General features: G+C 52.5%; 3 protein-coding genes across 3 annotated transcripts; 1 reads left to right on the forward strand and 2 right to left on the reverse strand.

Moving 5' to 3' along the window:
• Positions 1 to 185: 185 nt before the first annotated feature.
• Positions 186 to 859, reverse strand: ASPACDRAFT_113605 (DUF1748 domain-containing protein). Its single transcript, XM_020195738.1, has one exon. It carries the CDS (start codon positions 617 to 619, stop codon positions 350 to 352), a length of 270 nt encoding a protein of 89 aa, XP_020059356.1. The 5' UTR covers positions 620 to 859; the 3' UTR covers positions 186 to 349.
• Positions 860 to 3,657: 2,798 nt separating this feature from the next.
• ASPACDRAFT_24103 (pyruvate kinase CDC19) lies at positions 3,658 to 5,692 on the forward strand (the record flags this gene model as incomplete). Its single annotated transcript, XM_020199252.1, has 8 exons — positions 3,658 to 3,781; positions 3,877 to 3,921; positions 3,977 to 4,023; positions 4,075 to 4,155; positions 4,207 to 4,328; positions 4,421 to 5,254; positions 5,306 to 5,387; positions 5,447 to 5,692. 8 exons carry the CDS (start codon positions 3,658 to 3,660, stop codon positions 5,690 to 5,692), a joined length of 1,581 nt encoding a protein of 526 aa, XP_020059357.1.
• Positions 5,693 to 7,026: 1,334 nt separating this feature from the next.
• On the reverse strand, positions 7,027 to 14,906 carry ASPACDRAFT_76096 (1-phosphatidylinositol-3-phosphate 5-kinase FAB1). Its single transcript, XM_020204638.1, has 2 exons — positions 7,568 to 14,906; positions 7,027 to 7,512 (listed from the first exon to the last, which is right to left on the reverse strand). The coding sequence occupies exons 1-2, from the start codon at positions 14,860 to 14,862 to the stop codon at positions 7,395 to 7,397; spliced, it is 7,413 nt and encodes a 2,470-aa protein (XP_020059358.1). The 5' UTR covers positions 14,863 to 14,906; the 3' UTR covers positions 7,027 to 7,394.
• Positions 14,907 to 15,462: the final 556 nt, after the last annotated feature.

Below are 15,462 nucleotides of genomic sequence, written 5' to 3' on the forward strand. Positions count from 1 at the left end.
CGAGTGAAGAGACGACTCAAGGTGCACAGATAATGAAGGATATTCCTAACGCCATGATTTGCTGTTGCAACACCAACCGAGCGGGATCCCCGCCGTACCATCACCATGCATATAAGAAACCGAGCCGGACGCGTGGAGGATCACCCGGGCTTGACGGGGAAGAAGGAGGGGGGGGGGGGGGAGTTCGTTGCTCTATCCTGCCGACCACAACCGAAACAGGCATGTAAAAGGGCGCTGCAACCGAGTCCGGTATCGAAATTCCAAGTTCAACGACCCTGTCACTTCATCTTCGCCGAGACAGGAGAGAAAGAGGGGGCAGCCGACTCAGCCGCCGACGATGATCAAAACTCTACCGTCTCCGCTCGAACCAGCTGGTCGACCCGAGAACCGCAACGGACTGGTCCATCACCCACTCGCCCACCCCGAGATACTTGTCGATCCACTGCTTGAAGTCCTTGTTATCGGTGATTTTGTCGGTTTCGAGACTGGGGCTGTGAAGAACCCCCACGCACAACCCGGGACAGGGGCAGGCGTGAGGAATATGAGTTAGCGTGATGTACGAGGTCGAATACAACCCAGCCTCAATCCTCGGAGGTTGAGGTTGCGCAGGCTTGCACATGCGAGGGAAGCGGGACGGGGATTTATTACGTTAATCCAGTCGACCGCTTGATGCCGGCCAGGAAGGCGGAGACTGATAGAAGCGAAGGCGGGTTAGCATCTTTTACTGTTTGAGGGCAATCGCATCCGACTTGGGAACTTCTGCCTCCTGCTTGGGTCACGAGGAGAGAATGAGAAAGAGAAACGTACTGAGCACCGCATCAAAAGCGTAATGACTGAGACGACCCAACTGGTAGCCCCGACCAACAGGTCATAAATCAGTACACTTATCTCCCCGGTTCGCATATGCTATCCCCCTGTTTCATATCTCGGCGAGTAGGAAGATAAACCCACCATCTTGAATTGTGCGTGGGTGCGTGGTACGGTACGATCGAAGTAGCGGCTAGATAGATCGACAATCGACAATCGACAACCCGGGAGAGAGAGGGGAAGACACTGGATATCTGCGCCGTTAGCTACACACACTCTCTCTCTCTCTGTCTCTCTCTCTCTCTCATCCAAACAATACCCGAGTCCACTCACAGTACTAAGAAACGTTGGCTGAGAACTCAGGCGCTGCCTGTAGGCTATGCTATCGGGTAAGTTCAGCAGTGGACGGTACTGCTCGGAGCGGAGAAATGAGGAGTTGGAAAGATGGTGGAGAAAGGGAACTGCAGTGGACGGGTTCACGTGCTTCGAGGGCACATGACGTGGGCGAGTGATTTGTCCAGACTTCTACTGTGTAGTGGTTTAGGCACCGGTGGAAAGGCGGTGAGGAATCGGAGGCTGGGTTGGGGGCTGGTTCACACTTCACCTACTGTTGGTGGGGGGGGGGTTTGGCTGGGAGATGGGTGGCTGATGGCTATGGCTGAGGGAGGGAAGGGAGGGGTTGTTGTGGCTGTGTCACTCGCTTTTGTTGGTGTCTCTTTGGGGGGATGGGCTGCAGAGGGGGTGGGGTTTGAAGTGAGGTAGGTATCTTGATGTGTGAGATGTGGAATTCGACATTAAGATGCTATCAATTGTCTTTGGGCTGCTTTTGATCGAGGAACTGAGTGTTATGCTTTACAGTACATTGCAGGAGTCTTGTAGACAATACTTTGTACGGTATCTCTTGTCTGAGAGATTGGGAAAGTTCGAGTAGGTCTAATGGAAAACCTGCACTGATGCACTATATCAACTGTGATCAGGAAGACAGCTTAGTATAGTACTGTGGTAAGTCAGTAACTGCCCGCTGAATACAAGTGCTTGATGGGCAGTTTGGGATCCTCAACCGAGAACCTAGGAGGTTGCGCTGAACCAGACAAATGCGCCAAGAATCAATAAATAGAACGCAATACAACTCATGAGGGATCCGTTGCTCTTATCTTCCATACGAACTACATATGGACTGACAGGCCACGAATACCTTCGCCAGACACCAAGACTACTGACTACAGTGTTAGTCCACTAATCTACGCAGTACAAACCAAGACGCAATAGCTCACTCCCATCCCAAACCCAAAGACACCCGACGGAAACAACAACCACCTATCTCCGAGTCCAGATCCAACTGCAAAGTAAATACACCCAACCTGTGTGGACCGGAGTAACTGCCGTGCGTGCCGGACAGACAAGAAACTCCGCGCACGGAGGCTTAAAGTCTCTGAACGGAGAAAGCCAAGTGCGGGCCGCCGCGGAGAGTATGCCGCAAAGTGCCTGAGGCAGTTTGCGGCCTGGTCTCTGAGGCAACACAGTTAATGTGGTTTCAATGGGTTCACCGGGAGTCCCGAGTCGGCAACCGAAGCCTGGGCTCTCGCTATCAAGACATCGGAGATGCCTGGTTGGCGAGGTTCCTCTGGCCAATCGGAGTTGGATGAGTATAGATGATGTTGAGGACGGAAGTACAGTACAGCTAGCTATACACAGTACGGATGTACATAAGTATGATCAAAGAATGAAGTAGTGATGATCGGATGTGCATGGTTGGCTTGCGTAAGGAGACGAGACACCACTAAACGGCCATGTAGATTGATGCTGCTCTTGGTCGCCCGAGAGTGTGGGTGACGGAGGTCTCCGATCACCAGTTCCCGGAACGGGAGTCACACACACGAAATCTGTTTGCATGCCATCGGACACGACCATGTTTTGAAATTGGACTGATTGTGACTACTGAGTACTGTGCTGAGGCATATTGTTCAGCCCTACGGGTTTGGTCTCATCCACTTCGGCTCCATGTTCCCAGCAAAAAGATGGGAGATTCATCCTCTGCGGCACCTGATTGATCGAGGTGATGGGCATGGTGGGGATGGAGTCTCCTCCAGTCGTTTTGTCATGTGGTCCATGATCCATCGGGGCAAGCTGGTTCAGGACGGAAAGCACCAAGAGACAATTGTTGGCGATGGACTAGGAGGATACTACGGAGTTGATAGGGCAAATATCATGGATCATGGATCCCTCAACGTGGAACCGAATTGGGAGAGTCGCCGGGGAGGTGTGCCTGAGGATTCCGCTCCGGTTGGCGGCGGGGTTCCAGTACAGATTTACCTAGTACTGGATGTACACTGTAGCTGGCAGACTGGATGCTGGTCAAGCAAAGGATGATCCCTGTTTTATGAGATTTACATATGTGCTCGTGGGCCGTAGATAAGTTAGAGTTGCCATCAAAAACAACAACCAAAGCCATTAATAATAGCAATGAGCTCAGTTACGTAGAAACGAAGGGGCTTGGGGCAACTGGAAGACCAGCTACCCGTGGGGAACCGACCGAGAAGCTGAAAAGGGAGCTGGCAAAAACGGCTGCCAACATTTTTCCAGACCGAAGAACGGACCACTCATCCTCACCCACACCCCTCTTGACCTGCTCTGCTCTAGTCGGTCGGTCACTCACCGGATCCGCCGCTGTTAATCTTTTCTTTCCTATCTTTCCTCCCACCCCACCCCACTCTCTCTTCTTCCCCTTCTTGCTTCTTCTCTTCCTCTTCTTCTCTTCCTTTCTCTCCAAACCTCTCCTCCCTCTCCAATTTCACTCACCTCTTCTGATACTTTTTGTTATCCCGGTTCAGTAGAGACACTTTATTCAAAATGGCCGCCAGTTCCTCTCTTGACCATCTGAGCAACCGTATGAAGCTGGAGTGGCACTCCAAGCTCAACACGGAGATGGTCCCCTCCAAGAACTTCCGCCGCACCTCCATCATCGGAACCATCGGTACGCTCATCTCCCAGGCGCATTGCATCGATTGTCTTGCCGTAGAGCTTCAGCAACCATGATTTCGTCGGTTACTGACATTGCCCCGCTTCTAGGTCCCAAGACCAACTCCGCCGAGAAGATCAACATGCTCCGCAGAGGTACGTTGGATAGCATTCGACTCGGGGCGCTCCTGAGAATTAACCTGTGATCCAGCTGGTCTTAACGTTGTTCGCATGAACTTCTCCCACGGTTCTTACGAGGTGAGTACTTGGTCTGCAGCCACCGCTCGGTCCTGATGCTGATTTTGACAGTACCACCAATCCGTTATCGACAACGCCCGCGAGGCTGCTCGCACCCAGGAGGGCCGGCCTCTGGCTATTGCTCTCGATACTGTAAGTGCTTCTAACCAGGCTTCACGATCAACGCATCTGACCCGACCGTAGAAAGGACCTGAGATCCGTACCGGAAACACCGTCGGCGACGCCGATATCCCCATCAAGGCTGGCCACGAGCTGAACATCACCACTGATGAGCAATATGCTACTGCCAGTGATGACAAGAACATGTAAGTCATTCCGCCGTGGGTGATCTCCGCGAGTCATCACCACGTCATTTGTGGGCACCCGAGTCAACGGAGACTGATCTGCATCCCCGTAGGTACCTTGACTACAAGAACATCACCAAGGTGATTGCTCCCGGCAAGCTCATCTACGTCGATGACGGTATCCTGTCTTTCGAGGTTCTGGAGGTCGTCGATGACAAGACCCTGCGCGTCAAGTGCTTGAACAACGGCAACATCTCCTCCCGCAAGGGTGTCAACTTGCCCGGCACTGATGTCGACCTTCCCGCTCTGTCCGAGAAGGATATTGCCGACTTGAAGTTCGGTGTCAAGAACGACGTCGACATGGTCTTTGCTTCCTTCATCCGCCGCGGCAGCGACATCCGTCAGATCCGTGAGGTCCTCGGCGAGGAGGGCAAGGAGATCCAGATCATTGCCAAGATTGAGAACCAGCAGGGTGTCAACAACTTCGACGAGATTCTCGAGGAGACCGACGGTGTCATGGTTGCGCGTGGTGACCTTGGTATCGAGATCCCCGCCCCCAAGGTGTTCATCGCCCAGAAGATGATGATCGCCAAGTGTAACATCAAGGGTAAGCCCGTCATCTGCGCCACCCAGATGCTCGAGTCCATGACCTACAACCCCCGCCCCACTCGTGCTGAGGTGTCCGATGTCGCCAACGCCGTTCTCGACGGTGCCGACTGTGTCATGTTGTCCGGTGAGACCGCCAAGGGTTCCTACCCCGCTGAGGCCGTCAAGATGATGTCCGAGACCTGCTTGCTCGCCGAAGTTGCCATCCCCCACTTCAACGTCTTCGATGAGCTTCGTAACCTTGCTCCCCGCCCCACCGACACTGTCGAGTCCATCGCCATGGCCGCCGTCAGCGCCAGTCTGGAACTTAATGCTGGTGCCATCGTGGTCCTGACCACTAGGTAAGTGTCGCGCCTCGGTTGGATCGAATAATGTGCTGACATGCGATGTAGCGGCCAAACCGCTCGTTATGTCTCCAAGTACCGCCCCGTCTGCCCCATCATCATGGTCTCCCGCAACGCCAAGGCCTCCCGGGTAAGTCCATGTGTTCTGTGTGACAAGCATGTGATTTGTGCTGACTCGATCCATCGCAGTACTCCCACCTCTACCGTGGTGTCTGGCCCTTCCTCTTCCCCGAGAAGAAGCCCGACTTCAACGTCAAGATCTGGCAGGAGGATGTTGACCGCCGTCTCAAGTGGGGTATCAACCACGGTCTCAAGCTCGGCATCATCAACAAGGGCGACAACATCGTCTGTGTCCAGGGCTGGCGCGGTGGCCAGGGCCACACCAACACCGTCCGTGTGGTCCCTGCTGAGGAGAACCTTGGCCTGTCTGAGTAAATTCTCGATCCCAGGATACCGGCACTCGACCGGTGGATGATGCGATGAACGACAACGATTGGATATTAACGCGCCAAGGGTGTTGTGCCTCTGGATATATCGTAGCACACGGTCTTCTCTCATTTTCAAACGTGACGATGACGCACGACGGAAGACCCCGAGTAGTGGACACCCGACCGCGAGTGTCCACTGGGTCGGGGTTCGTTTCATGAGTCGGGGCGAGGTATGACCGAGCCGCACCTGGAGTGCGTGTCGGTTTTTGCTAGACGCCTATTCTTCTTTTGCTCCCCGACCGCGCGCACTGGAGTGGGAACCAGACTGGAGGTATCAGTTGTAATCTGCCTGCCATCTCTTTTGACCAGATCGAAATCTTAGCCAGTTCATATTCGGGTGGTATTTTTCGCTTTGCTCCAGATGCTGCGATCCCCAAAAAGCTAGAATTAATGAGTTCCTTCTTGCACATGTCAATGATTGATCTGCTTCAGTATGATGCATTCTTCTTTCCCGTTATTCACTTGTAGTCGATCGAGCTGCGTGTGTGTTAGTATCCCACCTGGTTCCTAGATTAGTATTCAACAAGGAAGAGCAAGCACGCTGCATCTCACGCCAGCTTCCAGGTTCATATCCCGAGGTGTATTGGGGATAGTGAGAAACGGAAAACACAGCAGGACGGTAGCAGTTGCAGTTTAAGAAAGAATGTAAGAATAGAAAGATGAACTTGCGGGGGGCACAAGAATAAGGAAGGGGCGAGGGGGGGTTTGATTATGGAAAACCGATTACCCCGAAAGACCGAGGCCAATTTGCCAATCCCACTCCCATTCTCAGCTTGTTCTCTCACATGGAAACATTCGGGATGTGGTTAGTATGACTCCTGAGTATACGGGTGGTGGTGTACGCGCCCCCGGGGGCATGCAAACACACATCCATACCCAGAAATCTCAGCAGCAAAGAACGAGGTGAACGAGACAACGGAGAGAAAGAACCAACGATTGTCAGCAAGTTGACAATGCGACAAGGAAGAAAAAAGAAAAAGTTCCCTTGCATGTGGGTGTGGGTGTGGACGGTGTTGGAGGGGCAAATCAAATTCCCGCGTTGATGCAACCCGAGTTTTCCCGGGATCAGCCGGTAAAAGGTGCCTGCGCACGTTGGAGCAGTCGGAAGAACGGAAGTTTTGGTTTCGGTCACTGTAGGTTTTGCTGCTGGCCCGGCCCGGGGCCCGGTTGGGTTGGGAGTGAACTACCTACTAAATCACCGGTGAAGGGATTCTTCAGTCTTCTTGTCATAGTAAAGTACGACGTGGATTTAGGATTCTATAATAACTCCTATGGTAGAAAGTAGTGTTTCATTCAATGTTCATGATCATGCCCAAGTTGGTCGCTGGCTAATCTATCAATATTACATTAAGGAGAGGGACCGAGTCAGTCGCCCGCTTGGGGCGAGCTCGGGTTATATGCAAATGCAAACAAAGCCGCTTCGTGTTTTCCATGCTCAGTCGCTCACATATCATAGCAAACTGAATCAAAAAGTAGGTCAATGCGGAAAGAAGGCAGTAAGTAATGAAGAAGGAACGTCGGCTCTTTTATACATCACTTCGTGTCGTATCGTCGTGTCCGTTATGTATGCATGCTGGTGGTAATGTTCATATAGAAGGTGATGCGCAAATAGATAAGTGTTGTCGTTCTTAGGAAGCTGGCAGATCGGTTCAGTGTGGCGTTTCGTCAGCGGTCTCACCGTCGATGACTGAATGACTGGCCTGGTTCGGGTAGTGCTCGACCGGAGCGTATCTGAAGGCCTGGGGTTGTTGGAATTGGTGCCAGCAACTGTTAAGCAGTTAGCATCGTCCCGCGAGCATGATCCCAGTGAACCGTAACCTACCTCGGTGCTTGAAGTACATAGCGGGCCATCGCCTCCCTGAAGCGACTCTTATACTCCTTGGGACTGGTGACAGTAGGTCGGTTTTTGCCACCACCGGCAAAGCCACGATCCTTGATCCAGGATTCCAGCTTCTTGTCCCACGTGTAGGTGCGAATGCAATCGATGACTCCAACAACCAGTTCCGACCGATTCTCGTCGATGGCGATCATGAGAGAATAGTCCATCACATTTTGACGACCCAAAAAGAGGGTATCGTTCCAAACGCTTTGGCTAAGCAGCTTCTTTGAATGCTCACGGACAAACAACGGCGTTTCATAGATGAAGTCGACCATGTTCTCGTCGAGAAGCACCTCGTTGCGTTCTCCGGTGCTTTGCACCTTGCGGTTCCTCATCGAGCCCTTGAGGTCGAAGATCCGCGTAGGGACTCGGTCGTAGAACAGGTTCTCCATCAACAGTAAGAACCAATTGAACTCCGTCCCCGTGGCAGGATTCTTGATAATCACCTGGTAGAACCCGAACATCTTGGCGATTGCGGAGGGCAATTCGTGGAATAAAGCCTCAGACATGATCTGGAAGTATGCAGGGGCGAACTTCAAGAACGCCTGGGTTTCAATCGGCGACAATGACTTGAGGATGAAACGGTCATCAAGGGTCTTCAGGAACAAAGACTTCGTCTTGCCTCCTTTCGAGTCCCACTTCGCACAACGGGAGAGGGACTCCACGATCCGCTCCGCGACACCGCACTTTCTCCGGAGCGCGTCGAACTGTTCGGCGTAGAAGATTTTACAAAGCATCTTGGCCTGGCCTTCTTGAAATTGATACTTGAGATGCGTGCCGGTAGACCGCAGCAGGGCGTGTTCCACCCTGGTTTCTTCAAAGGCCTCTATGCCCTGTTCTTCTGGGCTTGCGCCCTTCTCCTCTGGTTCCTCAAAGCGTCGCTGAATGGCCGTGAGCTTCTCCTTGTAATCGGACGAGTCGAGCGCGAACGCTATCAGTGAGCTTGGTTCATCCTCACGAACGATAATGTCACAATCAGCGAAGACATGGTCGGACATGGTGAGTGGGTAGTCGAGCGGAGTCCATCCACTGGCAGAGCGCTCGGACCAGAAGTTCGTCAGCATTTTTAAAAGAGTGCTTCTTTCATGTTTCGGGAACTCCTTGAGGTCCATTTGCTCATCTTCAGGAGACCCCTTGATCTCGTCATTCGAATCGGTCCGCTGCAAATCATCGGTTGATGCTCCTCTATCTTCATCACTGTGCGCATCTGCTTCAGCGTCTGACAAGTTGTGCTCCTCATGAGTACCATCCTCAATGCATGGCTTGGTATCAGGAAGCTCCTGAGAAATGGAGTCTTTCCTGCCATCTTCCAATTCCTTCCCGAGTATGTCTTCACTGTTTCTGCTTGACTGGTCCAGAGGAATGCGCGACAAGAGCTCGTCGCCTTCGCCAGATGGCTCCCGCTCCTCTACTGCTTCCCTGACGTTCTTATAGACTTCCACGATGGGCTTGGAGGAGGCCAGAGGGAAAGCCCGGGAATGCGCTCCTTTAGCGGCACGCTGAGCTCTTTCACGTTGACGTTCCTTTTCGAACTCTCGGCTCAGTTGCTCAAAATGCCTCGCCAGGTTTGAGACCCGCGAGTTTCTCCGATTGGGAATTGAGCGTGGAATGAAAGATGGCCCGGGTGTCATCCTCCCGTTCCGCATGGCGTTGAAGCCAAACAATTTCTTGTCTCCGGGCTTGAACTTGGAATCTAAGGGAGGACTGGGCGTACCATCCAGCGGGCTCAACTTTCCCAGCCCAAGCTTCATGCCCCTGATAGGAACACCGTCGTACGCTAGCTCCTTTTGCGGCTGAACTGGTTGTGTTTGAGAGCGGAACAAAGGCGGAGAAGCTGACTTCCCACTACGCCGAAGGAGACTTTCGGCCGGTCGTGGAATTGCCGACGGCAATCGGCTCGGAGGAGTGACTTTGGATACGTCTTCGCTCTTCTTCCTTGTGTGAGTGTTTGATTCATCGGGAGGTGGAGTCTCCGTCGGTATCGCATCTGTCGCTGTGGGGATGACCATAGGAGGATGGGCTTCCACCGTCTCCAAAGAGCTTGCCACAGAAGGCACCAAGACTGACGGTTCAGGCTGAGCCAATGGCGTTGCGAGATCGAGATGTTGGACCTCCTTTTCTGCCGCGAGCTCGGCTTGGGGAGGAGAGAAACGTGTGCTTACGGGGCTAGTTGAGATAGCCGAGGAGTCAATGTCCTCTCTGCTTAAGTCACTTCCCTGGCTGTGAGCAACATCCTTTCTGTTCGAGTGTTCCTCGACAACCGAAACGAGAACGTCCTGAGCCTTCTCGGGGGAAAGGGTCATGCGACGTGCTTGACGGATCTTTTCTGATTCGGGACTTTGTCCGCATTCGGTTTCGGTTGGGGTTGTTGGAGGCTCTTCGTTAGAGGAGATGGAAGTAGCATCCCTATCCAAGAATATTTTCTTGAGCTGCAAAGTTGCTAGACGTCGGATATCTTTCTCCGAAGGGAAGAAATTCTTCTCGAATTCGGCGAAAGCTGTGTCCCATTCAACAACCTTTTCCTGGACCGCTCGGAGGACTTCATTCAGAGGTATGACCTCCCAATACTGGGAATTGGTGTACTTCTCTTGAAGCTGCTTGACAATCATGGCGCTATCCTCATTTGCCTTTCGGTTCAGGTTCTCAATCTCCTTCTTGCAGTCTTCCGCCAATTTTGGAATCACGCTTTCAACGTTGATGCCCTTCAACCTGGCCTTTACCGAGGTCATGAATCTGCTGATGCGTTGCTCCATTCTTTGATAGATCTCGTTCCTGAGTTTGAGGTCGTTGTCCACTTTCCAAGTGACCCGAGTCCGAGGAACAATGATCTCAAGCAAATTAATGGTATCGTAGTGAATGCGGATGGCAACATCCTTGAAACCGAAGAAACGGAGATGATCCCGCTGCAAGTCATGAGGGCAAACGCCCGCTCGGGCATGCAAATTCTTGTTCCAGAATGAAAGCTCTAAATATTTCCCGAAGGAATACTTCCAGGTGCTTTCGGACATGGGAAAGACCTGGGTTTCATTGCCGCAGATCTTGCAGCAGCTCCACATCAGAATGGTGTCCTGAAGGCCGCGGAGCTTCGAGGGATATGGCTGGGTGAATATGCTTATCTGGGCCTCGCCGTGAACGTACTGACGGTGGTGCTCGAACATCCTCTTCTCGCAGCTGTTTGCAGTACAAACTGCGTTGGCATGTAGACAGATATCCTCTACATACTGCCCCAGCGTACAATCCGGTTCGAAAATTGCGTCACCGCCATGTTCATTGTAGTATTCCAAGGCGAGAAGATCTGGACCAGAACACGGAATCGATGTCGTAGTGCAGACAAGGCTGAACAGAACGACGATGTTCTGGTGAGCATAAGGATCAAAAAGACCGACGCTGCCAGCAACATAAGCCTCCCACTGTCGTTTCTGTGTTTGATAATGGTGGAGCGCTCGGTCATATTCAGCATCATGGGCTGCGCGCAAAACCTCCTTGACCATTAGCGGAGCTCCTTGCGGTGCTTCGTGAACCATTTCGGGAGTAATGAGAATAAACTTTTGCGCCTTGGCCTTTTCATCTACGGACAATCCGGAGTCGGGATCTTGGTCGCGGAGACGCTTCAGGTAGGCCAGTCTGCGCTCCATCTCCCGAGCCCTCGCGAGCAAATAAGGAGGCTCAAATTTGACAAATGGCGAGGCAGACAAGATCTTTGTTTCATGGTCGTGGATGATCTCTTCGTAGTACGTCGGCATGGGAACATCATCTGGTACTTCGCTGACCTCGCTAGGAGCCAACAATGCTTCTTGCGACGAATTGCTGGATTTCTTCTCGCCAGAGTCTCGGTCAAGTTCGCTTTTCTTGTCGGTCTCGGTATCTGGCAACGACGGCATCTGCGCGAATTCGTCTCGCATCAGACATGTTTCGAGCTTGAGGTTGTAAACAACATATGCCATAAATTCAGTGATCCGTTTGACCTTGGCAAGGACATTTCCGTCTCCCCCTCGCAGGACAATCGTACAGCCGAGTTCTTTGCGGCAGCCCGACAGGTACATGTATGTCTTCTTCCGGCCATTGTACACATAAGTCTTGACGTCGAAGCTGCCACAGTCACTCGTCACAGGTGTGGTCACAAGCTTATCCATCGAAGTTATGATTCGCGTTTGAGTACAGCGAGAAACAGCTTCGAGGACCGACGATTTCACATTGTACGCAGTTGCGATATTGGCTTTGTCCAACAGTTCGAGAGCCAGCCCAGACACGTTCTTCTCAACAAGGAGCAAGTTTGGTCGGAGAGCAGCAATGCGACTAACAAGATTCTCGAGGAACTCCCGTTCTTGACGAATCACGGGCTCTAAGCTCATAAAGTGCTGTTGATGCCGTGCGTACTCCAGTGGAAACGCGATAATCAAGATTTTAGGTTGCGGGATGCTTCGAGGCATACTCTTGAGTGCGAGGTTCTTGGTGAAGACGAGACCCGAGACATATGAGGTGTCCCCGGGCCTACCACCTGAGATCTTCTTGAGCTTGATGTAGTGACGAATGTCCATATCATCGCCACCCTGCACATCGGGAACAACCTCATCAGCTGCCTTCAAGAGGATCGGTAGGAGTGCAGTTTCCCACTTTGACGCATTCGGCACCGAAGCATCTTTCAGGAGTTGTTGTAGAAGTCTTCGAACGTGGTGCAGACTAGCCTTGTTCAATTCAACCGGCGGCGCCCCTGCTCCCCTCATGGAGGAGCTTCTCGTCATTTTGAACCCACTTGGAGCAATCCCGATGGAAAAGACATGAGCGACATTTGTCGGTTCATGTGGGTTGAAGACACTGTCTTTGGATGCTCTCGGGGAGTGACGCTGATGAACACTACTCGCAACGCTCAAATTGCGACGCCGAGAAGCCCGGGGCAAATTTACGGCTCTCGAGCTACTGAGACTTCCTTCATCACCGTCACGGTAAGAGAAATTCAGATTCGTGGTGCTTCGATCTCCGAAAGCAGACCGGCCCTTTTTCATCGCGGCGAGTAGCCCGCCAAAGGTGGTTCTCTCGCTTTCACCGCCGCTTTTAGACAAGGATCCTTCGGAGACTGCAGACAATAAGTTGGGCTGTTCATCAGCGCTGGAGGCGTCATCAGAAAGATACTGTGCCAAGTCTGGATCAATGATATTATCTTTATGGAACGCGGGAAGACGCTGTTCGCGGGTAGAGTCATCTGCATGGCGTCGTTGAAATGGGGCTCTATCATCATGAAACGGTTTAAAGTTGCGAATATATTGCTGACGCGAGTGATGGCGCTTGTGGCCCATAGAATGAGGTCTTCCGCTCAAGGTAGACTTCAGCGATCTCGAGGAGGTAGGCCTAGTCAGTGGCCTGTCAGAACTAATCTCAAGAACGGCAGAGCGGCGGTTGTGCCCTTCGCCTGCACGTCTCGTTGCTGGAATGGCCATGGTAGGAGTCTTCATGACATGTTCGATGGACTGAGAGACTATAGAGGACGTGTCGTCATCCTCCGGCGGCATGCGTGAGTATATACTCGCACCAAGCTCAGAGACCCGAGGATTTATCACAATGGGGCTTTGTTCACTATCTGAAAACTCCGAGGAATCATCGTCATGACCATTGATCATAGCCTCACAGGGTTTGCAGACACGAATGGTACCAGGTTGACCGAACCTGTCACCCGGAATGAGAAGTGTACATTTCGAATCAAAGATCTGGCCACAGGTCCGACAGTGATGTTTGCGTCGGAAAGTGGAAAATGTTTCTCCACAATGGAAACAATCCTTTGCATTCTCATCTCGCATCCAAAACTCCTTGCTGAGTAGTTTGCTCCTTAGCTGAGACATGACGCCGTCGCCTCCACCGTGAGATCGTCGGCTTCGCCCATCTTGACTGGAAACTCGTTCCACGCCCGTATTCAATGGAGGTAGTATGGGCGTCCCAGAGGTAGACTCTGCTGTTGAAGCCTGAGAAGCCACATAGCCGGGTAAGCGACTGGCGCTCGATATAGAGAGCCTGTCGCCGGGTTTCTGTTTGACAGTAGCCTTCGCTGGTTCTTTTGACTGGGAGCTACCATCAGTTAGAGGCACTGAGACGTTAATGCCCGATGGCAATTTCCCTTCGGTCAGAGATCCTTCGCCGTGATTGGAGACTTGGCTGACGCTGTTTGTCCTTGATCCAGAGGCAACAGTTGATCTTTCAGGCTTGAAAGAAGCGGCTGAGTTTGACCTCAATCGTTCATGGGGCAACGATATCCCATCTGGACCAAGATCAACCGACCTCTTAGCCTTACGCAATGGGCCAGGTAAGTTGGCTTCTATATGTCCCTCCGACCTTCTGAAATAATCAGGGGGTTGACTGCCCGCTGTGGAAGATCTGCTAATTTCCGGGCCATCGTAGGCACTAGAATGCGACTTGATCTGCATAAGCGGGGAGTTAGGCAGACGTTGGCTCCAGCCTGACGAGCTTAGAGATGCAGTGTGAAAACCTTCTTCCTTGTCCGTACCAGCGGAGTCAACTGTCTGCAAACTGTTGGTAGAGAAGTTGGCTGATGCATTACCTGAGTGAGGTGGTTCTTTGACAGCGTTGACATGAATCTCCGTGACTGTAGGGTCGACGGCCAATGCACTGCCTGTGGTCTTCGGCAAGGGCGGAACGGGAGATTTCAGAGCCGGTTGTGGTAAGATGGAAGCTTTTGAGGATATACTCGTTGTCTTAGATGAAACCTTGGAGCTCTTCGCCAGTCCCGACGGGGGCGGACCGTTTTGGGCGGAGAGGTTCCCAGGCACCGGCGAGTGTAACCTTGACCCTTGAGATGAACCCGGATGGTACTGCTGCGACTCCGCGACCGAGTCCGGGGCCGATCTGGGGAACGAACGTTCTGACGGAAGCGGGCTTTTGAGGCCAGAGTCTTCGGCCAAAGTGTTGTTCGATGTTTTGCCCACCCCACCAACAATCCCACCCACAGATGTTCGGAACCTAGTATACAGTCCACTCAAACCTCCTTGCAGCTCGCCTGACAAGGTCTTCTCGTCGACGACCGAAGTCGGGGCTGGTGGACTGGTGAAGTCGTTGAAGACGGTGAGGGTATCGGACTGGTAGGCGGCGCTATGAATTTGATCGAGGGTCGCATTTAGGCTTTCGCGTTCAGCCTGCGTTGAGATAGATGCTCGAGAGCCTCGGCGACCCAGAGGAAGAAAGACCGACGATGCAGATGGACTCGACGTCCCCTGGGATCGTTGGGACGCCATCCAAGCTCCGTCACGTCTACACACACACACACGGGCGGCACAGAGAAAAGTATCTCCCGCGGGGGGAGCTTATCGGGTTGACCTCACAAGTTTAGGAGGAGTAAGGGGTGGCAAACATTGGAAGTATCTTGCTGGGGCGGAGCTGGGTTGCTCGGTGATCGGAGTCTGTGCGGTGAGGATCCATGCATGAAGAGGTTGACTCCACATTATCTGGAGATGTTTATAACGAGTGGGTTTCTCGGGAAGAGGGTCGGACAGTCAGACAGTCAGACAGTCAGACAATTCAGTTTCGCGTTCAGTCGAGGGACAAGAGGCAGACAAAAGGCAAAGTTTTGACTTTTGCTATGACAACGGGGGGGGGACAGGTGGAGAAGGCGACTCGGGAGGAAATTGGAAGATAATTCGGTGATTCATTGTCTAGACTCGGCGACAGAGAGACAGAGAGGAGGCACAAGCAGAAAAGCCGCAAGGATTGGGACGAAGCCCATGACATGTGCCGCTGCCCAATGACGTGGTTTGTGGCACCGGCACCGGGAGGGGCTGTGGCTGGTGAGTACCGTACTCACTACGTACTCCGAGCACAGTAAGATTCAACTGATA

The sequence above is a fragment of the Aspergillus aculeatus genome (genome assembly GCF_001890905.1).
Source record: "Aspergillus aculeatus ATCC 16872 unplaced genomic scaffold ASPACscaffold_3, whole genome shotgun sequence".
NCBI classification, from domain to species: domain Eukaryota; kingdom Fungi; phylum Ascomycota; class Eurotiomycetes; order Eurotiales; family Aspergillaceae; genus Aspergillus; species Aspergillus aculeatus.